Source organism: Hippoglossus hippoglossus, chromosome 18 (assembly GCF_009819705.1).
Source record: "Hippoglossus hippoglossus isolate fHipHip1 chromosome 18, fHipHip1.pri, whole genome shotgun sequence".
Lineage (NCBI taxonomy): Eukaryota > Metazoa > Chordata > Actinopteri > Pleuronectiformes > Pleuronectidae > Hippoglossus > Hippoglossus hippoglossus.
In genome coordinates, this window is record NC_047168.1 from 9,943,411 (window position 1) to 9,967,746 (window position 24,336).

The 24,336-nt window shown below is 40.4% G+C and overlaps 2 protein-coding genes across 4 annotated transcripts in view; one reads left to right on the plus strand and one right to left on the minus strand.

Moving 5' to 3' along the window:
• The window catches only part of LOC117752122 (zeta-sarcoglycan-like), a 31,482-nt gene extending 20,563 nt beyond the window's left edge, over positions 1-10,919 (plus strand). Inside the window, exons 4-8 of the mRNA XM_034569299.1 lie at positions 739-826; positions 2,005-2,127; positions 2,265-2,337; positions 9,796-9,919; positions 10,703-10,919. Coding sequence (XP_034425190.1) covers positions 739-826; positions 2,005-2,127; positions 2,265-2,337; positions 9,796-9,919; positions 10,703-10,894 — 600 coding nt within the window. The 3' untranslated portion in view covers positions 10,895-10,919. The remainder of the gene's footprint in view (positions 1-738; positions 827-2,004; positions 2,128-2,264; positions 2,338-9,795; positions 9,920-10,702) is intronic.
• Positions 10,920-15,559: 4,640 nt separating this feature from the next.
• Positions 15,560-23,733, minus strand: LOC117752118 (tetratricopeptide repeat protein 31-like). 3 transcript variants are annotated; one of them, XM_034569294.1, is made up of 18 exons: positions 23,552-23,733; positions 23,344-23,372; positions 22,020-22,086; positions 21,781-21,911; positions 21,604-21,684; positions 21,448-21,507; positions 21,170-21,346; positions 20,330-20,491; positions 20,110-20,182; positions 19,930-20,020; positions 19,688-19,829; positions 18,801-18,905; positions 18,417-18,516; positions 18,084-18,315; positions 17,414-17,488; positions 17,195-17,297; positions 16,907-17,022; positions 15,880-16,480 (listed from the first exon to the last, which is right to left on the minus strand). In XM_034569294.1, the coding sequence occupies exons 1-18, from the start codon at positions 23,568-23,570 to the stop codon at positions 16,402-16,404; spliced, it is 1,842 nt and encodes a 613-aa protein (XP_034425185.1). In that variant the 5' UTR covers positions 23,571-23,733; the 3' UTR covers positions 15,880-16,401. The 3 variants fall into 3 exon arrangements, with proteins under 3 accessions (XP_034425186.1, XP_034425184.1, XP_034425185.1); XM_034569295.1 differs by lacking the exons at positions 23,344-23,372; positions 23,552-23,733 and adding an exon at positions 23,009-23,188 and having other exon boundaries at positions 15,560-16,480; positions 21,793-21,911; XM_034569293.1 differs by lacking the exons at positions 23,344-23,372; positions 23,552-23,733 and adding an exon at positions 23,009-23,126 and having other exon boundaries at positions 15,560-16,480.
• Between the last annotated feature and the right edge of the window lie 603 nt (positions 23,734-24,336).

Here is a 24,336-nt window from a genome sequence, read left to right on the forward strand (position 1 = left end):
CCAAACAGTCATTAACTTGCAAAACTGGAGAGCGCAGCAGCGCAGGTCTGCAGTGAAGAATATGATACACGTACACCTGCTGTCACCGATGGAAAACACACGTCCTCACACGACACTGACTCTCATCAAACCCTTCCCACACTGCTTCACTCATCTTTGGATAATTTAGTTTTAATTTATTCTGTCTCAATGTAAATTTGGTGCAATTTGGAGGTTTATGCCACATGGGAAGCTTTTTACAGCTCACTACAACCTGTTGTGCATTGACGCAGGCAGATTTTGGAGACATAAGACACATTGATTATGGTTTCATACACTGGAACACAAAATAAATTTGGGTTCATTATGAAACTGTGTTGGGACAAAAAAAAGAATGGGCCGCCACAGTCTCGATAATTAATGGGAAACACTGGTATTGTGGCATCATTTTTGGATAGTGGGAGGAAGTGTTGTCCATCTTTATAGACTATTACAGTTCAAATTTCAAGTATACAACTGCTCATAGATCACATTTAATAGAGTAGCTGCCTGGAGACTGACATTACGGCTGCGAAACCTATACTTCTACCTTAAAAATACATATTTCACTTGTATAATGATTAAAAAAAGAAAACACGTAGGAGAACTGATTAATTGGACCGAGCTGCCTGCTAAAGGAGACAGAATTCCAGTTAAGATTTAAGTCACTAACACGACATATTTATCCTTTCCCTCTCTTTCTTCCTCTCCCCCCCCAAGGAAAGCTTGTTGGCCTTTCGATCAGAAAAGAACGTGACGCTGAACGCCAGAGACGAGCGCGGCCAGCTGACCGGCCAGCTCACAGTGGGTGAGTCCACTGTCCACGTCCACTCTGGAAGCACCTGAAACAGTTAATCACCACTTGCCTGGAGCTGGTTTTAACTCTGGAGCAGAGCAGTTTTGTGACTCACTGTCATTTGGGACACAGGTGTATTTACTTGCTCCCTTTTTTCTCTATAAAAATGTTACATTAATCCAGTCCTGGCTGTAAATGACCCAATCAATCCTATTTATTACCCACTTGAATCAACTGTAGCACAACAATTTAAATTCTCTGTAATCCTCTCTGTGCTGGTAAAATACACTCTGTAGACTTTCACACTAACCTTTGATACACTTATTGAAAGGGCAATGGATTCTTCCTATTATCGTTAAGTTTAAACATCAGTCAGACCAAATTACCGCAGTCGTTTACATGATTAATGACCACTGGAGAGCAGATGACCTGCGTATTAACATGAACAGCCATCGATCTGAGCCAACATAAGTTGAGGGTTGACGCTGATTTGACGAGACTGATGATGTGACACGTCTCGGTCACGCTTCGGCCTTCCTCCAAAAATGAGCAGCGCCCGCTTTTGAAGCAAGTTGAATGAAACCCGGTCGAGAATAATTAAGTTGCCGAGCCGTCACAGCCTGTGGATTAATGGTCGCGAGAGGAGGAAAGGGAGAAGTTTAAAGTTACTGCGTGCACATCTGGAAAAACACAAAGAAAATGTCATGTGAACAAGAATTAATATTCCTCCGCAGTAGAAGAGCTTACTGATTTGTCTCCATTTGGAGTAAAAGCATGGCTGATCCAGCTTTGTTGGGCACTTTTCATTTGCAGAGCAAACACTTAAAAGTTTTTCACAGCACTAATAGTCTTACTTTTCCAGACGGAGTTTCCTGAGGCCGATTTTTCTCGGCCAGAAACACAAACAGACTTTTTATTTTAAACAGCATCATTTACAACTATTAACGTTAGAATGTTCAGATTAATCAAACTTTGTAGGTGTAGATCTGTCCTCTAATGCTGATGAATTATAAAAATTTAAAAGTTGGTTAAGTCTGGGAAACATTCGTGAAATATTGAACATTTTGTCACGGCAAAAATATAAATATATAAAATAATAATATAAATATATATCTTTGAGGAGCAGAGAAGAGTTTGTAGGAGTTTAAAATCGATTCCAGCAGTTTCAGTCTGTAAAAATCTCTCTGCAGGACCTGAGGCTGTGGAGGCCCAGTGTCAGAGGCTGGAGGTGCGAAGTCGAGATGGAGGAAGACTCCTGTTCACTGCAGATGAAGAGGAGGTTATCATGACAACAGAAAAGTTCACCGTCACAGGTAAAATGTGCCTCAACTTATCATCTTGTGATACAGATATGTTTATAATTAGATCTTAAAAGCAAAGAAAACCACATTGAATGTTTCTTACCTAGCTTGTAAATTTCGTGAATTCTAAAAGTCCGCTTTATCGCCAGGCTCCGAAGGCGCCGTGTTTGGACATTCGGTAGAAACTCCTCTGATCCAGGCGAGAGCGTCCGAAGACCTGAGGTAAGTCCACGAGATTCATTAAAGCTTAATGTCACATGTTCATATCCTGTTCAATTAAAAACGGAGATCTTTAAATAATGATGATAGATGGAGGAACCATTATTCAGCAGCGTGATTATTCTCAAGCAGCCTCTCATAAAACTGGAGCAGCCACTGGATGCCTCGTTATCACACAAATTCAAAAACAAGATTTCACCATTATATTAATTTCACGGCCGAGGGGCGAGCTAATTTGTTGGTTATTCTCTATGGCGCCGAGGAATTGATTAAAGTGTGGAGAGAGCGTGGAGACAGTGGCTGGCGCTTATTAGACTCGTACACTGCTGTGCATGTGATCCCCGGCGCGTGCACGCTCCGCCCGAGGCTGCGAGCGCGCCGTCCCTCCATTAACGAGCTATAACGAGTGCGGTTTGTTGTCCACCTGACTGGTCCTGGGGGGAGGGGCCGGGATCAAAGTTGGCAGAAAACGCAGTGTTCTGGCAGCTAATTCCTCCAGAGTGAGAGGAATACTGATGAGGTTCACTTTAAAAACACACACACACACACACACACAGCTCAGTGGTCACCATCTGCTATGTGTTCAAAATCTTAATGAGAAGCAGCCCCAACAGTTGAGAAAAGGAAAACAGCAACATGACTTTTACTCAGGACGGGAATGAACAGATATTTCTCATCAAATAACAAATTTCATTCAAATTTTGTCAGTGTTTGATTCAATTTAAAAAACATATTGCATTGTTTGTTTTTTCCAAAAATCTCATTTCTGCACGACTGAAATGTTTTGCACACCAGCAGGAAAAAATATTATCCAAATATTATATACATATATCTTTAAACTTGATCATGATAGTGTTAAGTACAGAGTGTAACCTGAACATAAAATGAAGTGGGAAAGAAGATTAGAGTAAAGTCTGAAGTCAGGTTTGCACTGATATAAAAACTTATTTTAGCAGATTGGTTTTATTTGCAGTTATTTTGATCATGACTAGAAACAGGCGAGGACCCAAATGCAGATGCCACATGAGGAAAGATCCAATAAACAATATTTGACTTACGGCTTTGAAACACGGGGAAGAGGTATCCAGATATCACACATGGGCTGAAAGTGAAAAACATAGATGGGTAAATAACTCAGGGAACAAGAGGAACCGAGCAGGTGACAACAGACACAGGTGAAACTCATGAAAGGCAACGCAGGAACAGGAAGTGATGTGTGCTGAACCACAGGTGACTACATAATAAAACAGGAAGTTAATATATCAACGTACAAATAACTGAGACATTAATAATAATAAAGAAAACTAAAGCAAGGGAAATAAGGCCAAAGACAAAAATATGACAGTGGGTCCAAGAAAAGATTCCAACATTCCGAAAGCTCATGACAAGAGCAGAATCAGAATCAAGTTTATATCCTCTAATATCAATATCAAAAATCCATATTGGTCTAATTATGATGATTATCTTCAATTTTTAAATGTGTATTCATTATCCCCCCCGCTCTCTTTGACTATGGCAGGTTTTAAGTTCAGTCTGAGTAAAACCTGTGATGACTCATTCCTCCTGCACTGCTTCTTTTTCATCATACACGCCCACACAGTAAATTATCAGTCTGTTGATTAATCGCTCGTGTGTAAATCAGATTTATCACGTGATATAATGACATCACACCGTATAATTACAGCTACACATTCAGAAAAATTAACACTCTGAAATAAAAATTCCCCCGACACGCACACACCCATTTTTTTTTATCATAAATACTGTATGAACTCTTTGACGGGATTTTCTTTTCCATGTTTTTAAAACAGCGCAGCTTCTTCTCAAAGTCCAACATTCGTGTTAAAAGTGGCTTATGCATTTCATGTTTTTTTTGTATTGTTTGTTTGTGTGACTCTGGGACTTTTCATCTATATTCATGAGTTTCTCTCTCTCTCTACACAACATCACTGTCTTTGTGTTTCATTTCTCTTTTAAACCAGCGGTGATCAGGGAGAGAAGAGCAGAGACGGAATCAGAGAAACTCACCTGAGATCCTCTCCTCTGAGAAACACCTGTTCTCTCTCTCTCTCTCTCTCTCTCTCTCTCTCTCTCTCTCTCTCTCTCTCTCCCCGATGACTTTGTGTGTGTGTACGCTCACACTCAACTGTGTCTTCATTTATCATCGTCACGCTGCTTCTGAATTATTGAATCTCCTGCGAATAATAATAAGTCCATTGGCAGCATTCATTTGCATATTTAGTGTAAAAGAATGCCAGTATATTTCAAAGTTTCAAAACGTTTTTTCACCCCCCCAGTTTATCGTATTTATCGTCTCTATGACCAAACAACTAGAAAAGAAGTTGGATGACATGTGAGAAACTGCCCCTGAGCTGAGGCCTTGAAGCTGAGGCCTCTGAAACAAGTGCGGAGCTGCTATAAAGAGGAAAAGCTCCCCGCAGCAGAGACGTGTCCGTTTGTCTTCGTAAATCTCTGCGCCTTCACCTCGTAATCACCTCTGTGGTTTCGCTCTCAAAGCTTCCCGTGGAGTCTGAGGACGGAAATGGAATCGCAGAAAATCTGGGACTGGAGATGAAAATATTTATGTTAATTACATAATCAGATCATTCTGCAGCTAATTTGAGACGACTGTGCTCTGATTCCTGACGGGCGAAGCAAAGCCGGGGGATGAATGCTGTGATTTCTACTGTGATACTTCTGTCGTGCTGTTTGTTCCCTTTCACAGGGACGAGTCTGTTCTCCCGACATCTATTAGTGATCAACACACCAAATAGTCTCCAGGTCTCATCTGTGTCAAGAACAGACTATTTGACATGTTTTGAGATTCTGTAGTGAGACGAGTCTGACGTTTAAAAGCAAAAGCAGAGCAGACAGGATGTGAAGCCTCTTTTGGTTTCTGACATTTTCTGACCCAGCATCTGAAAAAGGCAGGAAAATAAACGTTTTCCCAGCTTTGCATTTTATTTTCTCTGCAACTTCTCAGCAGCTTAAGCTCGGCTGCTCGTCAGCTTCGAGGTGTGTTTGCAGAGTTGGTCGACCGAGCAGCTTTTCAGCTGCAGCACGTGTCCAGGGCAGAGTGACAGGTTCATTAAGGAGATAAAGGCGGAGGAGAACAACTCTTCTCGGTTCCACTTAGCTCTCTGCTCAGACTTTGTTCTACCAGCACTTTGTTGGGATTAAGATGTAGTGCAGCAGGAGTGTGGCTTTTTTTTTCTAGTTATGACTGCAGTGGAGGAATGTGGTGTTTCTTTGTTGTTGTATCGATCTTTTTTTTGAGAGAGAAAAGTTTGGACAGCAGAAAATATCACATTGTTATATAGATAAGAGCTGATATGGACTTTTGAGATCAATTCCAATACTCATATAACGGAGTGAAACATTTCAGATATTGATCTAGGGTTAGGCCGATCTATTTATACAGAAAAAAATGATTGCAAAGATGTTGTTATCAAACCCTTGTGAAAATATATAGAGGTTTGATATTTTACAATTGAAATATTGGGCTCTAATACAGATGCAGTGGTAATAATTGATTTCTTGGGAGAAAGACATATTGACAGTACAAATAATGTTGGTGATATAAATTATACAGATTAACACCTATCACAGCGTTGTTTCCTCTAGTAAAAGGCATTTGTTTTAGTAGTTTTTCATCTCTCTAGTCGAGTTTTAAGGACGGAGGACGTTGCACCTTGTACAGATTATTCAGCCCTATGAGGTTAATTATGATTAGTGAATATGGGCTATACAAACAAAACGTCTCAGACTCCAACTCTACACGCATCAGTCCATCGCAGGTGAAACGACCCGTGAGATCATCGCCTCGATCGGTTCTTACATTTTCCGAACCGAGACTTTGAGAGCTTCTCCTCCCCTGAAGGCGATTTAGTGATTAGCAAGAAAGAAATAATTTTAACCTCTCATGCTATCAAACTGTTAAATGCTCATGATGAGTCAGCGGAGGACGTGTCTCGCATTTTAAACTGCTGAGGGTGATGGAAATGTGGACGTTTGCTGTTCTGTTATGTACATCATTTTATATGAGCGTGCATGTTGGATCCAAGAACACGTTTTTTTATATACTTTTGTGTGTTTTTTATTAGGTTGCCTGTATCTTCTGTGTAGGTTTATGTGAGTTATGGGATGTTTTGTTTCACCTCTTTGCAAAATGAACTTAATGTTGAGGTCTGCAGGCATTTGATGCAGGTTCTGCTAATCTGAGATTTTGCAGATCAGAAACGTAAATGTCGGGAACATTCAGGTGAGGGGTGGCGTCTGGAGGCAGGACATGACGTATAAATCCTGCTGCGCACATCATCGCCACTGTCGGCCTCTTTCGCCAAAAGCGTGCAAATCCCGTTTTTCCGAGTTGACATCTTCGTCCGCGTCTTCGTCGTATATTTATATTCTTCCAGCTTCGCATCCAACAGCAACACTCTGTTGTTTCGCCCGAAAGCTGGGATAGTAAATTGGGGTGTTTGCACGAGAGATAAGTGTGTGTTGTTCCGATCTTCCCCCGTGATACGCCTCATGGCAACCTGTCCAGGGTGTGAGGATAATGGATGGATGGACGTTTAGATCTCTCAGCATCCAGCTCTTTCCTGTTTCGTGGCGGTGCCTGGTAGTTTTGTAAAGTTTTAAAGTTTCACCTTTATGAAGCCCCCCGAACGCACAGAGCTGATTCGCTCTATTCTAATCAATCTCATCCACTGTGACATCAACTCCGGCCATCAGCACATTTGGTCCAGCGCAGCTCTTTCCTGCGTGCCTCTGTGATACTGTGACCTTTCTGCCCATGTAAATGTCATCCGAGAAAAGCTGGTCAGATTTTCCAGGGAAGGGGGGGGGGGAGCCTGTCGTAAACAGCCTTTATGACTGTAAATACCACACAGGTTATCTGTGGCCAGGCTTTTCCTGGACGGAGCCAGAAGCCCCTGAAATACTCTGAGTACAAGAAGCGTCTCGGCACTGGGGAGGATGGAGCTTGATCTGAATGTTTCTGGACATGGTGACATTTTAAAACAACTAAATTAGCTCCACTCATTAACACTAGAATCTAAATTGTATGCAAATGAATGGAGATTAAATGATGAGCACGACAATTTTCACTGTGGATTCCTTTCCTTTCCTCCCAGCAATGCAACAATGGTTAAAAAAACACAATATTCGATTCAATCTAATTGATACAGAAGGAAAAAAGGAAATCGATCACAAAAATAAGAAATAGGAATTTAAGAATCTGACCAAATCCTGAACATTGTAGGTCAATCTGATATATATTTATATGGTAACCATTATTTTGAACATGTTTTACAACTATGAAATAAAAAATCAATTCAAGGAAACACACACATGCTCCTGATATCAAGTACGAGTTCATTCATTACATTGAAAACAACATTGGGATTAAAATGGTGTCATTTAACATTTAATATCAAATCCTGAGCAGCCACTGATGGGTCTTTAAATGACATCTCATTAGTAGTAAAGGTTACTGGTTTTATCAATCAGCAGTGAGGTGTATAATGTGACTTCACACTTTATAGATAAAGCCTCACAAACAGGACCGTAAACCTTCTCCACCTGAAACTGGAAACAGTCTGAGCTGGTTATAAAAACCCAGGAGACTATTCTTTTAATGCTTTTATTTTGGACTGTGTCTGAAACAAGCACTCTGGGAAATTGAGTCCTTTGTCTTCTGGCGGATTCACCAGACTGCTCAGTGACCTTGTCGGGACAGAGTCCAGGTCCTGATGAGGAAAAACCTCAGCGCTGAGGTCCTGGCTGATGTGAGGGGAAGGCTGTGGGTGAATGTGTGATTAGAAGACAATGCAATGTCCCCAGAAGGACGTCAAACATCGTCTTTAACTAACTTCTCATCACTCTGTGTTTTAATTTGCTCTGTTAATGACTCGTCAATCCGAGTCACAGCTAATCAGTGGGTGCTTGAGAAACAATTATTGCAATAATTGAAACGCACAAAGCCGAGGAGCACAGGTTTCTCCCTAACGAGCACAGATTCAGTGGAAAGAAATATCAGGTTGTGTCACTACGGGAGAGTTTACTCAGTTCATGATGCAATAAATAATCAGAAACCTCAACCGGCTGATTCCACAAACATCATGGCAACAACATTCATAGTATCAATTCCTCCTTGACAAATTTGAAGACAAATTAAAAGGTTAAAATGCTTCGTTCGAGCTGAATTAGAGCTTTTATATTGAATGATAAAATCTTCATTGCGAATAAACCAGGTAGGATGAAACGCAAAGTTTTCCAACTGTACTCTGCACAAGCTCTCAACACAACATCTAGCACACAAACAAAAACAAAGGGACAGTATGTTGTAGAACTGTTTGAGGAGGACTCACTAATGAGGAGGAATAATTCTCAAGTAGCTCCGGAGCAGTAACACAGGACAAGGCAGGTTTAGAACGGGCAAAAAAAAAAAAAGATTACATTATAAGCAAAGAAAAATAAGCATCAATATCGTATCTGCTCTTTATTTGAACAGCTTTCAAGGAGAAATGGTCAAAATAACGAGTTGAGGCGACATCCATCGACTTCCTGCGAGTGTAGGGCACAAACAGTCCCAGGTCAAATGCACATTTCACAGATCCTCTCCAAACTGTATCCACTGAAAGCTGATTTAAAGTCAAAGAGGCTTTTCAAATGCAGATGAAATTCATTTGCTTTTCTCTTTTCCTTTTATTCCCCCCCTCTCCCCCCATCCCCCTCTCCCCCTTATTCCACTGGCGCATAATCCGAAATGTGTGTCACTTTCAGTGGGGTGCGGAGATTTGAGCGATTTCAAGACGTCTCCTTAAAGTCTCCCATTTGAAATTCATTGAAAACAGATTTGGGGGAAGACGGCGATGGGGGTGGCGGCAGTGGGGGGGGTGAAGAAAATCAATTTGAAACGGTTATGAGTTATGAAAACAAATTCCACATTGATTGGCTCCAACACTTATCTTTCCCCGTGTAAACAAATGGTCCATGGGAAGAAAATGCAAATTGCATTAGCCTCAGTGCCGCTGAAGGTCAAAATCAGCTGATACAATTACGGGCTGTTTAGGAGCCGCGCTGGATTAGCATAATGAGAGGAGCTGCTTAAACATGAAAAAGCACCGTTGATATTCCACAGGTGATGAAATCATTGGTGTAACTGGCGCCCAAAATACATTTATGCATCAGGAGCCAAACAGAAATAATAGAAGCTGCTTTGTCTTTCAAATATGTGACATTTGTTACGAGCCGCCTGAAACCGGTGATTACACAAGGATGCTCATGAACTGTGAGCTGAACGATCAATTTACCCTCGGACGCAGCTTGTTTCCTCGGCTATTAAATCACACGGAAAGTTTTATCAATGCAAACGTCCCGGAAGAATAAACAGAGTAAATTGATGGGTTCTCGCACGAAATCTCTGAGACGTCCTCTTTCTTTTACTCTACTCGTCAGATTGGAGTCCCCAACGCGGACTCTGACCATGGAGGCTCCCAGGGGGGTCGAGGCGAGCGCCGCCAAGGGGCCGCTGAAGGTCAGCAGTCGGAAGGACCTGCACCTGGAGTCAACAGAGGGCGAGGTGAGGAGGAACGCAAAAAATACACAGGGAGCTTGAAATTCACTTTTCGTTCCCTTGCTGATATTTATCCGCCTTTATTTTCTTGTTTATTTATCTGACATTGTTTATTAGTTTTTAGTTTATGTCCATAAGGTTTTGGTGTAAGAATAGAGAAAGACTCACATCTAGTCAAATCTAACGCAGCGTAATATAACACACCTCTAATACATCCTCCCTCCATGAAGGTTATTGGAACAATTTTAGAGACGTGTTGATTCAGCCTAATGATCATTGTAGCTTACGGTACTGTGGCCGAGACATCTCACACAAGCACATTTACGGAAAAAACTAGAACGCAAAAGCCACAAGATTGCAAACACCACAACATGAATGTAAACGCCACAATGCAAATGCAAACGCCACAACAGGAATGCATAGATTGTAAATAAAGATGGACGATGCTTCTTCACTTTGCTGCTGTTGTGCAACAATGAAGAAAAAACATCCCGCTTACGGGTGCCGCCATCTTGTGCTTTTGATGTGGAGACCTTAAACCTCAGATGACTGTCGGGGGCCTCAGACCAGCAGCAGCATGGCTTAGAAAATTAACAACTTTGTGTACTAACTAAAAATATTTGACAGCGAGATGGAGTATTCACTGTATTTCACTGCACTGTCACATTGTATTCACTGATTGCTCCGCAGTCATTTATCAGTCTGAGTTAGTAATAAATCCCCTCAGGTCGTCTCCGCTGACGTTATTTAAATGACCTCCGGCTCGTCTCTGGTGTTTTTCCCTCCCAGATTCTTTTGGACGCCAACACCGTGCAGCTGGGCAGCCTCCCGCTCGGCGTCTACACGGCGTCTCCCGGTCAGGCCGCCCACGAGCAGGCCGTGTACGAGGTGTGTGTCTGCCCCAGTGGCAAGATCTACCTCTCTCCCGCCGAGAGCAGCTCCACCTGCCAGGCCATGAGCAACATCTGCCTCTGGAGCTGACCTGGGAGCGGCGCCGCTGATCGAAGGACACCGCTAACATCTGCCCTGGAGCAGCTGAGAACTCTTCAGTGTCTGAGCTGTTCGGATTATTTCGGAGACGTCTGACACCGGCGGTGGTCGACTGAAGGTCAGGACTCACCGCTGACGGAGGAACTGCAGTCAGAGCATCTCTCTGGAATCAGGAATATCTCAAACATTTCTACTACCTTCTATTACAGTCAGAGGACACGTCTTTTATTTTTCTACTCTTAAGTTCACCGTCAACACGCAGTGGCGGTCTTTAGGATTCAGAGAGAACAAGAAAAGACAAAACACAGGTGCCTTCCGCTGTGAAAGAACTCATGTTGAACCCGTCTGTGTCAAAGGTTATTGAAGATGTGATGGTAGAAAATTAAGTAAGCACAATTTTCTCATGGTTTTTAGATTATTTTGAACTTTCTTAGAAGACGTTTTACATTTATCCACCGTGTTAGTTTTTAAAATGAAACATGTTCTTATGTGGCGCATTACACACGACCTTGATAAAGACAAGTGAAATGACACCAACGTGGCTGTTTTGAATGTTCAAGTCCTCAAAACACTTTTTTAAAATGATGTTGACTATGACGGAGTTTTGGGGCCATATCGAAGAAATTCGAAAAATTATGACTTTATTCTTGTATTATTATGTCTTTATTCTCCAAATCTCCGTTTTCTGTTTCCCTTCAGTGGCCCTAACATGCATGAGAAAATTGGTTGGGGAAGCAAAAGTAGATTTCTCAGTGTCCCTTGTATCACATGATCCTCATCATCGTATCGGAGTTTATTCCGTTTTTGTGGAATTATAAATGTTAAACTTTCCTGCATTCCAAACCTCTTCTCGTTCATTTAAAGTTGTGCCTCCAGTTCATTCTTGACCTTGGAGACAGTAGTTAAGAAAATCTCCCCATAAGCTGCCTACAGTAGCTTTTTGATCGTATTACATCATCTTCAACAGAAGGGAGACATCTTTAATCTACATCTACAGATCCAGGACAACAGGGCACCTCCAACTACATACAGATTTAATACTCATCTAAGTTTAAAGAAATATTTCTGGATGTTAAAACCCCGACCAGTGTGTGAACTCTCCGAGGCGGCGGCCCTCAGTGGGGTGTGACACTGGAGCCTGGCTGACCTTGGCTCCACAGCCGAGGGCGGGGCAGGCCGCCACGTGTCAGCAGGTCTGCTGGAGCGCAAGGTCTCGCTCCACGCCGCCTCCTCATCCTCCATCATCGGCCTCCGGCAACTTGTTTGGTAAGAGCCACACTGGCATTCTAACAAGAGCTTAGCTGATCTGTGTGTGTGTGGTTGCGTGGTGACGGTCTCTGATCCCCACACATTGTGCTGGTCGAGCTAATGTGACGAATCCAAGCAATTTTACCTTCTAAATGATTTACTCTAATATGGTAATGGGACGGTGGTTTGACCATGCATGAAAGAAAGACACTGACATCACTCACACACGACTCGGTCTGAATGGCTGATGTGAATGTGACACGTGTGTCAGGAGAAAAACGAAGTAATATCTCAAATAATTAAACAGACGGCAGAGTCAGGAGCTTGTGGACTGAGTGAACTGAGTCCACGAGTTTTATTTTGACAACAAATTTGAACCAAACAGTCAAACAGACGACAGCTGGAAACCAAAAGAGACGATATCGACCAAAAGCTCGGGCAGTAATCTAATGCTGGGAGCTGAGAAAACAAACCGAGCCCGACCCGACAGGCATTCTATCAAGTAGATAGCCCAGCCACGGTAACCGAGCCCAAATATTGTTTCAAGGTTTTTTCCGAACCCAACAGGTCCAACTGGGCTGGGTTGAGTATCCACGCTCTACAACTGACCATGGACTGTGTATAAAGACGGAGGATGCGTCTCCACTTCATCCCGCCATGATACAGATGCCGCCATTTTGCAATTTTCATTTGGAGCCTGACGCACTTGCTCGACCAATCACGAGTCAGTCTCAGCTGTCAATCGTGACGTTTCACCCTGTTTTTATATCATCAAATAACTAATTCAAATCAAAGTTAGTGGGAAAATGAACCCTTGAAGAAACAAGAGTGTGATAAGAACTACCTAAACTGACCCTGACATCCCCCGCCACACACACACACACATTTTTGTACTTCTGACTGTTTTAGCTTGGTTCATGTCCCATCCATTAACATGGTAGAGGCAGGGTTTATGACCTAATAATAAACTTTATTTATACAGTGTTTCTAAAACACAGTTAAAAATGGTTTAGACAGAATAAAAACTATTGAGTGCTCAAGCAAATAAAATCAGAGAAGAAAATAATACAGAAATGAAATTAAAAGACAGCATTTACAATAAAGCAGTAAAACACTCTGGTAATAAAAATAGGTAATAAAATGGTTTAGTAGGATCAATAAAACATTCTCAGATTCGAGCCACAATCAGTATATACTATATTGATTATCAAAATGCTTGATTGATTTTCTGCCACTCCGTCATTTCAGCACTAAATTAAATGAGTTCATCGAGGTTGTGAAGCACAGTAAAAAAAAAAGAAAAAAGACAGGAGTTCATTACTCAAGCTGAAACACGCCAAGTGATGTAAATCACCTGTCAATCAAACCGAGCCCAGCTCCATCTTTATTCTCCTCAACTGAGTTTTTGAGTTTAAAGACCAAAAGAAACATTATATTATAAAATAATTAAAATTTAACAAACAAAATATGGTTTTCTTACAAATCCTTCACAAAAATCGCCAATAAAAACCTGAAATGGGAGAAATAATAACACAAATCTGCCTCCTCCACATTCTATCACCCTCTACATGTCATTATCTGTCTCCTTCCCTGTTGACATGCATCTTGCCTCAGCGTTTCCCCGGCTGCAGGCTGAACCATGATAAAGTCTTTTCCTTCCCTGAGCAGAGCTGGAATGAGCAGACATTAGTGGAGCCTGCTGCTGCTGCACATCACAACTTCTCTTCTCTTAATTAAGCCCAAAATTGCCATAAAATAAAAAAAATCTGATCAGTGCTGCAGGAGCAACTGTAGATTTTCTTTTTGGTTTTTGCATTTTAATGTTTTTTTAAAGCACGTGGAACGGCTCAGCAGCAGCAGCGAATGTTTCCAGGGGGAAGTGATCAAGAGTTATGAACGTGTGACGCCAGCTGATGAAGAATTAGAGCTGCTGGTGTTTGTGCTGACTCAGAATCTGACTTTCAAATGACTTCAGTTTCTGTCGTTTACACAGCGGAGCCGCAGAGTCAGAACAAGGCCAGTGAAAAGTCACAGAATCTACTGAGAGTTTCTATGCACATTTACACGACTTCTGCAACATCAAATCTCAAAGTAACTCGCTCCACTTCCCTCCAACTCATATAGTTTGCCCTTTTTCTTTTGGAATTAATGCTAAATGGACCTATTAATTCATGCAGGTATCAAGTTTCAAATATCCCTCACAGTGAAAAGCAGAGATCATAAATGATAATTCTAAATATTATTTTAATCACTGCACATGAGATGTGTTTCATTGTTTGTGTAAACCCACTGCTTCATTACAACCACACATTCTATCAACTACAATAAAAAACAAACAATTCAACTTAAACAGCGGTAATTCATTTTAGCATGGAAACATCTATGTTATTTTAATTGCAGTTGGATAAAATTAACATTATTTCTGATGGTGAAAGATTTGGAAACAGATCAAATTCAATTCGAGGACAACAGGAAGGAAAAGAAAATCCTCGTCACCAAGGTCACGTCCTCCTTCCTGCAGGGTGATAAATGATCAAACCCTTCATTTCTCAACACGTTCAAGGCAGAAATGTCTTGAATGCAGCTTATTCAGCTTCCTATGCAACACATGCTTTCATGTACTGTACTATCAAGCAATTACAAGCAAATTGAAAGATGAGCGTAAACTATCATAGGTGAATTTTGTCCAAATCGAGGCTGCATGGAAATATCCTCTACACAAACCTATCAGAGCAACAGATCATCGCTCCAGTTTCACATGAAGCTGAAAAAAGCTGCTTGAAATTGTAGTGAAAACCAGTTTTCTCTTTACTCTCTTGTTCCAGCTGCTGCAGATTTGCACCAAGTCCTGCTCAGGACTTCAGCCTCAGCATGTGGGATGATTGTCTATAATATCATTAAGTTATTAGCAACATTAAGTTATTTCAAAGAATCTTAATCAACACAACCCAGTTCTCTGCAGATCAAATGCTTTGCTTGTGCTGCCATCTAGTGGCAAAATACCAGAAGTTCACAAGTAAACCAGTCTGCCATAACTGAATTCAATTCAATTGTAAAATATGCATCAAACAAATACATCAGCTAAAATATGTTTTAAAATGTGGTGCTTTCATACCTTTAATTCAGAAAGGGACTATTTTACAATAAACAGAGCTGCATGTCCCAGAGATTTTTAACCTTCAGTCATGATAAAAACTTAGCAAATTGGAAGAAAAATATGAAAAAAAAAGGTTAAAAAACTTGATAAACTTTACTCTATCTCATGTATTCATTCTTAATATTTCATTTGACAAATCTAAACTGTCTAAACTTTAAACTTTATATAATTAGAAGCTGCTGAGACCTTCGTGTTCAGAGGAAACACAAACACTTTGTTTACACGCTGTGTTTAAATAAAGAGACAAGAACTTTGAATATGGAAGAATCTTTAATTCTTGACTTAAGACCAAACCCTTAAAATGAATGAATTAGTGCATCTGCGTAAAAGAACTCATGACTTGCCGCCTCATGATGATGAACTGGAACCTTAAAGTCATCTCCTGAATGAGCTATGAGGAATTAAACATTTACCAAGTGAGCAACAAAATAGTCCCTGGTGTGTTACCGACAATTGTTATTTGGTTTTTTGAAAGAAAGAATAATAAGTGAATACAGATCATTCAGATACTGGCTGTAAATGTTGAAGATGTGTAAATAAGCTCACGACACCAATACCTTTGTTTTTTTTCTGGATCAGTGTGTATATAAATGATTTTAAAAAAACAATTTCTTTAAAGCATGTGACAAAGTTGATAGTATACTTTAGAAATAAAGAACTTAAGACATTCATTTGACACTGTCCTTTTAGCACTCCAACATTGTGCAATACATTTTGAACACAGGAATCTGTCGGAAAAACTATAATCCCAGTTTAGAAAATAAAACTCTATATGTAAATTATAAAATCAGATATTCCTCCTTCCCTTTTACTGACATTTAAACTTTTTTTTTTTAAATCAGCATCTTGTCAGATATCTTGTTACTTCTGTTCCAAAAATATATATAAAAGATAATCACTGATTAAGATAAGTAGTCATGAACAAATAAATTCCTTCTTTAAAATCTCTACTAATAAGTGTTGGTTTCTGTGGTTTACTAAAAAACAAATACTTCTTCAAGAGGCAGTAAAAGCCTTTAGACTCTGTACGAGTGATTGTGATTATATTCAGAGATGTTAGACGCAGTGAAGCTCAGACGCAGCTCGTGTCCCGTCAGTTCTTCTCCTCGTCTTTGTGCTCAGGGACGGGCCTGTGAGGGTAAACAGGTCGTGGGCTTCCATAAACATTTTGCCTGCAAAGGATTATGAGGATTTAGGTCAGAATGAAAAAACAACAGCAGGTAATCTCAAATTATCACCGGGAGTCGGCAGATATCAACAAGCTGAATTGGAAGGAATATGGAGAAAGTCCCCGAATGATTTACACTTCCTGATAATTGAAGATAAGGTGAAATAAATAAATGTTAACATAATTGATCAAATTGGTTCGGTAGTTTTTTTGTAATCCTTTTGACAAACCTCCATGACGGGAGTACTAACATCTGAGAGCAGTGACTAACCGTCTCCCACCACTTCCAGTCATTACACCGAGCTAACAGCGGCCTGCTCCTGGTCCGCAGAAGGTGTGAGCAATATCAATCCTTTCAGCTCACACTCCGAAAGACAGTGAAATAAGATGAATTACTCTTTTCAAACTGAACACTATATGAAGCACTCACCACGGATTTTCGTTCTGAAAGCCTTCAGCTTTGAGGGCAGATCTTGAAATGCCCATGCCCTGAGGAATCCTGTCTGGGTATCTCACAGCGATCTTCATCCCATCCAGAGCATAGCCCTGAAGACACAAACAAATATTATCTACATTTTATCTACAGGAGAATTTAATCCTGTAGGTTAGATGGAGCCTGACGTTTTATTTCTTATGGATGTATGAACGCATAGGGAAGGAGGCAATAATTTGTTTTTTCTTCGTGGGTCAGCAAATATGTTTTTCAGGAAGTACTTACATGAAAGCGTCGGATCGCTTCATCACAATGCTCCTGTTTGGTAAAGTTTACGAAGGCACAGCGTTTTTGAGCCAGAACCTTCACACTATAGACAGCTCCAGCTCTGCAGGACACAACAGGACAGCTGTAATACTATGCAACTGCAGTGTGTGTGTGTGGACACAACACTTAAACACTTGGTTAAATTGCAGAAATACGAAAGCTAAAAAAAGAACGTACTTGTTAAACACGTTGGTTATCACAGACTCAGGTACTGGATAAATCAAGTTTCCAACCCAAACTGGAAACAGCTCCCTGTTGAAAGAAAACATCACAACACATTCAAAAGAAAATGAAGGTGACAGACCTATGCCGAGATCCCAATATGGATCCTCTTATGTTGTGAGAAGTCGTTTTATTCATAACATCATCATTCATAACAGTTTGGAGTTCATAAACACGTCAAATGATTTTCTGCTCTATGAGTATTTACTGTCTAATTAGAGGCAAAGAAAGACCAACAATCATTTATCTTCTGAATAGTGTTAAATTAAGATCGTCATGAGAATTGAATCAAGAATCGTCAAATTAACCTTAGATTACACTCAGTATCTATAACTGTTAGAGTCATTGATAGTAAATCATTGACATGTTGATCTTTTAATAGGAAAGTATTAATATTTGATGTTTTAGTATTTATGGTGAATATCCCACACATCACTCTGTGACACTGAAATGCTGCCGTATGTAAACTGAGAGATAAATATGGAGACTTTCAATCGTGGAAAAAGTTTGAAACGTACAGAAGGTATTACCCCCTGCGGTCATTTTGAGTTAGTTTCATCAACAAGTTGTTTCGAACCTTTGATTAAATAAAACATTTTACTGCAGTGAGTGGATATATACTCACGTTGGTGGTCGACTGTTTTCATGGCTGAGCTTCGTGGCCTGGTGAGGCACGGGTTTGTGTTGACTCTGGATGTTTGACATATTCGGAACTGGGCCTATGGGTTTGTTATTCAGTGCGTTGTGGGACTGAGGATAAGCAGCGACTGCAGGGTATGTGTTGGCTGAAAGGACTGGAGACACTCCGGTGATGTTTACGACTTGAGCCGCTGGTAAAGTGGCACTTTGATAAGCTCCTAAACACAAGATCCATGTTTACAATGGTTTATTGTACAAACACACACAGACACTGTAAGTAACTAACAAAATGTGGGTTCATCGGGGGAGACACACTCACCTGGACGATGGTTTAAGTTTGACAGAACCGCTAACGCTTCCTCAACTGTTCCATGAATAATTAAAGCATTTGAGCTCTGCTCCCGAGTGAATCCACACTCCTGCAACACAATTAAAATTCTCCAGGTTTGAGTGTCTCAAAGTACAAAATATTGGTAATGGTTGATTTTTGACATGCCCAGTGTAAACAGGAAGCAGATTGTCTATTCTGAAGTTGGTTGTTCAGTTGCAGAAACAAAAAATGAGAAACAGCAATAGTGAAAAGGAAGAGCAAGGATTTCTGTTCTTGACGACAAACTGATTGAAACTTTGAAACTGAAACGTAGTAGTGCGGATGTAGCCCATACAGCCCCATTGAAAGAGATTATACAAACATGTAACACACCATTAGTTGTGTTATCTGCACTCGCATAAGTTCCTGAGCGGCTTCTGCATATGAACCGTCCAGTTTGAGAACTTCGCCGAAGGACTGAGCAGCCTCCCTATATCTCTGCGGGAAGAAGAAAGAGAGAAAGAAGATGAGCTCTCCTCACTCTCTACTTTGGGACTAAATCAAAAAGTTGAGACTCATTCACCGTGACCACTAATCAGCCCAGTTATTCATGTTCACAGCAACAGCGAGTCAAAACAAGTCTGAGTAAATAATGGGAGCCCGTGCAGCTCAGTGACACTACAAATTAATTCGGGAGAGTTGCAACGAGGTCAGAGTGATCTCAAAGTCATTCCAACCTGAAACGATGAGGGTAAACAAAACAAAAGGGAAAGAGGTTACTTATTCACAGCCACACACACTGAAGTGTGGGTCATGTTAATGGAGTGTAAAAGAAGAAAAATCACAGTTGATTGTAAAGTCACGAAAACAATAAAGCAGTGTAAAGTCAACACTGTTATACTCTAAAATGTTCAATATGTAAAATTAGAATTAGCACCCCGCAGTTGTATGCCTCCACCAACCAGTGGACTCATTTAACATGTGATTGCCGACCAGAGGCCAAAAACAGGTTTTGTGAGGTCACCGGGATCTTGACCTTTGACCACCAAAATCGAGTTAACTCATCTTTGACACCATGTGAAAGTCGGTACCAAATTATAAAAAAATCACTGCAAGGCTTTCTCGAGATATTCACAAGAATGGGACGGACAGACAACATGACACAAGTAAAACCAGCGTGCAGGCATGAAAATAGAAGAAATATCAACATTTTTGCTGTTTTGAAAACGTCGTCACATATTTTCTTTTTACACCAACATACATTTCATTGAGATCTTTACCTTAAGACCAGCCAGAGCTCTGCCCTTCCTAAACATTCCTTTAACCCAGCCTGGACACAAATTAACACACAGCTCGGCGTCAGTCAGCGCCTTCTCATATTCTTGCATCTTTTCAAAACAGAAGGAACGATTGCCAAACAACCTGCGACAGAAACAATAAGATTAAGTAAAAAGAAAAAACAGTGGTGGCGTGAGCATCATGTGCAAATTTACTGTGAATGAAGTAGAGCACAAGTTCTTACTTAAACTCTGTAGGGTTGTATTTAATCGCGTCAGTGAAGTATTTCACAGCCGTATTAAAGTCTCCAGTACTTGCATATCTATTTCCAATAACTGTAGTGACAAAAGAAACAAAAAAGATATTCAAATATAAACCATCAACAAGTTGCAAAGAGCCTGTGCACGATTCGGACAAAACCTACCTGCGAGCTCAGTACTTATTTTTATATGATCTTCAAAGGTTGGGATGCTACAGGCAGCAGAATCCTGATCAGGCTGGAAGAGAGAAGTGAGATGAGCAGCTTTATCCCATGTAATAAAAGGACAAAACAATCAAGTAACTATTACAGTTCTGTGGTCGTTACTGGAAGAGTTATCAGTTGTAAATAAATGTCTTTGTGTTTTGTTTGTAAGCTCAATTACCTTGTTTTCAACCTCTGGCTCTTCTTTAGTTCGGTCCGGGACTGTTTTACTTTCTTTAACCGGGACCTTCTTCTCTTTCCTCTCAGGCTTCGGCCTCTGCTCCATTTTACGCTTGGCTATGAGAGCAGCTTTAGTCACAAAAGTACTTGTCATATCCAGCTCCTTAAAAGATCAAATAAAGAAATAAAACATTAGGAAAAGAAACACAACTAACCCCAACCTAAGCCTGTTAAATATCAATATTCTAAACCTGCATAAAAACCATCACTTAGGAGGTTGTGTTTGTTGGTTGGTTAGTTTTTCAGTAGGATTACGCAAAAACTAATGAAACTTGGTGGAAGGATGAGACATGAGCCAAGAAAGAACCCATTAAATTCTGGCATTGACAAAAAGACAAAGGGGCAGACCCAGGAGTGTTTTTTAACTTTCTTTAACAATGAAACAATTTTTACAGTTTTCCCAGAGAATAATTCATGTATCTTGAATAAAACAAATCAGGTATCGTTAAAGGAGTGATATCTGCGAGTGTGTCATTTGGTGCCGCTTGACTGAATTTGAGGGGACTGTTGGGCCTTGGCGGAAGAATACGCTCTATATCCTGTTTGTTCATATGTCACATGCTTAATATGAGTAAGAGAAGTATTAATACATTAACTTCCTCTGCGTCATGTTCAAATGTAAGGCATGCAACACAGAAACCCATCATCTTAGCACAATCACACGAAAAGATCCCTCAGGTCAAATATGTAGAAGAAAATTACGAAAAGGGCAAATGTGAAAAACCTCATTCTGTTTAATGACATGTGTATGAATTGCAGTAATTACAGGAGCGCTTGGTACCTCACTTTCAAAGGGGTCATTCTCAGTGTCACTATCTTCACCACTGGATTCGCCATCACTGCTCTCTGCATCTTGAGCTGAAGTCGACTTTTTAACACTGGAATCTGTATCGTCTTTGGGTTTCCCATCAACGGGTTTAGTGTCCTCTGCTTTAGATTGCTGTGCATCCCTTTCTCCCTGCAAATCAAGAAAACACAAACCTGTTAAACAAAACATACTTGACGAGTTTGTTTTAGAGGATCCCTTTTTTAAAAAAGGTGTTAAACATAGGATTTTACCTCTTCGGCTTTTACGGGGCTCGGTTTTTCCTTCTCAAGCTGTTTTTTCCTCTTCTGATTCTGTTTGACAAGAATGCACAAAAGCTTTATCTACACATTTTAACATTCACTTATTACAATTACGTTTTCCGGATTATTACCGGAGACAGAATTTACCTGTTTCTTGAGCTTCTTCTTCTCAGCCTTTTCTTTGCTTTTTCTCGTTTCCTCTAATAATCTGGCATTTCTTTCAGCCTCCTACCAAACAAACATTAACCATTGGTTAATACGGAATCACTACACATCTTTCAAACATCCACCTTGGAAGGACAGATACAACTAAAATGAACTTACGCTCTCTCTGGCCTGAACAATTGGAGCGGATAGGTGAGGATGGTCACCAGTCCAATAATACGGTGGAGGTAGCCATGTCCTAACTCCAAAATCAACGTCACCCACATCGTCATCATCCCTGTAATCCAGACCTGTGAAGAAAAAGTATGTTTTATAATTTTGTTTTATACATTTACCCTTTGCATTTGTGTTCCAGAATAAACATGCAAGACTGTGTTGTGTGTGTATGTAAATCTTACCCTGGAGGTCAAAGCTGACAAACCTTCGAAAGCCAGGATTTCTGTCGCACATAGCCACAACCTTTTGCTATAGACAGGGGATAAAGACATGTCAAAGTGCATTCATGCTAGTTGCTGACAATCATCATATCAGACTTTAAACTTTCATTCCACCCTAATTATAGTCCAAGCAAAACAAGGCTAATGTGTTTCCGAGGAAATCTGATGCAAGTACTGACTCGAGTTAAGTTTCACTTTTGCCCTGGGGCTGCTCTGAGATCATCCGGAGTGGAGCCACTTCCACAACAGACTGCATCTCATTTGTTGAGACCGTCTTTTAAAAGGAAATTAAAAAGTGAGCCAGTCACAGTACGACCAATTTTTAGTTAAGTTAAACCCCTTTTTTTAACTTTGTGACCACCTGTAGTGCTGATGTGGTTTTGTTAAAGGTATTGTAGATATTGTAGAGGGCATGATTCAGCATTATTTTGACCCCAGTGGAACCATTGTTACCTCAGCCCAGGTAGTAGTAATAATAACAATAATAACAATAACAATAACAATAATAAACTTTATTTATATAGTAGTTTATAAAAAGTGAGTTTACTAAGTGCTTTGACAGCAAGGCAAGAAGAGTAAATATAAGAGAAATAACAATTCACAGGCTGCAACGTGAACAAGGAGGCCAGATAAACCACGTTTAGCTGGTCAGGAAACAAGGTTTCACATGAAAACTTCCACACACAAAAGCAGCAGTATGACAAGTATACAAGCAAAATAAAAGGGGAACAGAAAACGATAAAAAAAAACACAACATCCCATTAAAACAAGTCTATAAAAAATGGGTTTTAAGAAGCGATGTAACAGAAGTAGGAAGTCAGCTGAGTGCTTGGACTCTATAGCTTCATTTTCAGGAAATAGACAGAGCAACACTGCAAATACACCTCGATCTGTTGTTGTGACTCTTCAACCGCAGCTATTTGACAGAAATGTTAAACATTAAAACTCACGGTATAGTTAGTAGTTTTTTGGGGATATTTTTTACAGCAAATAACCTGCATCCTGTTTTGGCGTCTGTCTCGTCGCTTTGCCTGAGGAGCAGCAGCCGCGCAAAAACACAGCGCACATCCGTGTGCGGAAGCAACACCGGAAGTGACCGAGTGTCAACAACAGACGTGAGCAGGAGAGGCCAGAGTCGGATAAGTTCGCCACCATGTTAGAAGCACGTTCACCACGACAGCGGCTACACGTCGTACTCCTGTGTCATCGTCACACACACACCCACCATTGTTTTTTTTTAGCAGAATGTACAAACAGCAGAGACACAGAGAAGCGCTGTACTTACGATCATGTCCATGTCCACGTCCACAAACTCTGGAAAGAGAGGAAGACATGTTTAATGTGTCAGTGTTAAATCAAACTAGTGGTTTTTTTTTGCTGTGATTCGTTTGTTTTCATTCCTTTTTCCCCAAACGGTTACCAGCTCATTGGCTTCACCGCCCCACGACTCCTCCTGAGAGGAGTTAGCATCTATGCTAAACGCGTTTCCTCACCCGCTTCGCATGTGTACATGTCCACGGTTCCCCCCGCAGCTTCCTATGCGCTTTAGATCCCGCTTATAACGCATTTATGTGCGTCGCTCGTAGGTTCTAAAAGTTAGCAGCTAACTTTCAACTCATGCTGCTCGCGCTCCCGGGAAGCATCCGCGTGAACTAGCGGAAGTCAGCTCGTTTCTGACGCAAGCGCGCTGCGGTGACACTGCCGTTGCTGCCCTCTGCTGGACAGATGTTTTGGTCGGTTTCCCCCCTGCATTATATTATTTATATTACATTACATTATATTGATTTTCTGCAACTGCAAAATCTTTCTGTGTTGTAACATTGGTGCTGTGAATGTATTAATTTTGCCATTATTTTTTGGGTTTATTAACATTTATTGGGTGTTTACTTTTCCTTATTACAGTTTGGAATATGTTTCTATACGTCATTTTTATTCCTATTTTATAAGTGTTATTTATTACTATTGGTTAATTTTAGTGCATTTCATTTTTAGTACATCACAATATTATAAAATAAAAAATATTGTTTGTTAATATTATACAATATGTCCATATCTCATAATTGTACAGTATATTTTGGTATATTTATACCTATTTATATATATTTGACATATTTCTTCTATATTTTTTACAGCTGTTTCCACATTACTATGACTAACAAGTAACAAATCAAGACATTTGTAGCTGCACCAGTATTATAACTTTTGCACATTTATATATTCAGAGAAATAACTTCTCTGTCCAGCTCTTCTGCTGCGAAATCATTTAACATCTAATCCC

Coding starts and splice junctions, on each gene's coding strand:
- LOC117752118 (XM_034569293.1), bottom strand. CDS start 23,059: ATGCAGGTTATTTGCTGTAAAAAATATCCCCAAAAAACTACTAACTAT. Junction 18,517..18,800: donor TGCAGATAACACAACTAATG/GTGTGTTACATG, acceptor ATTGTGTTGCAG/GAGTGTGGATTCACTCGGGA. Junction 17,489..18,083: donor GAAAACAGTCGACCACCAAC/GTGAGTATATAT, acceptor TTCTTTCAACAG/GGAGCTGTTTCCAGTTTGGG.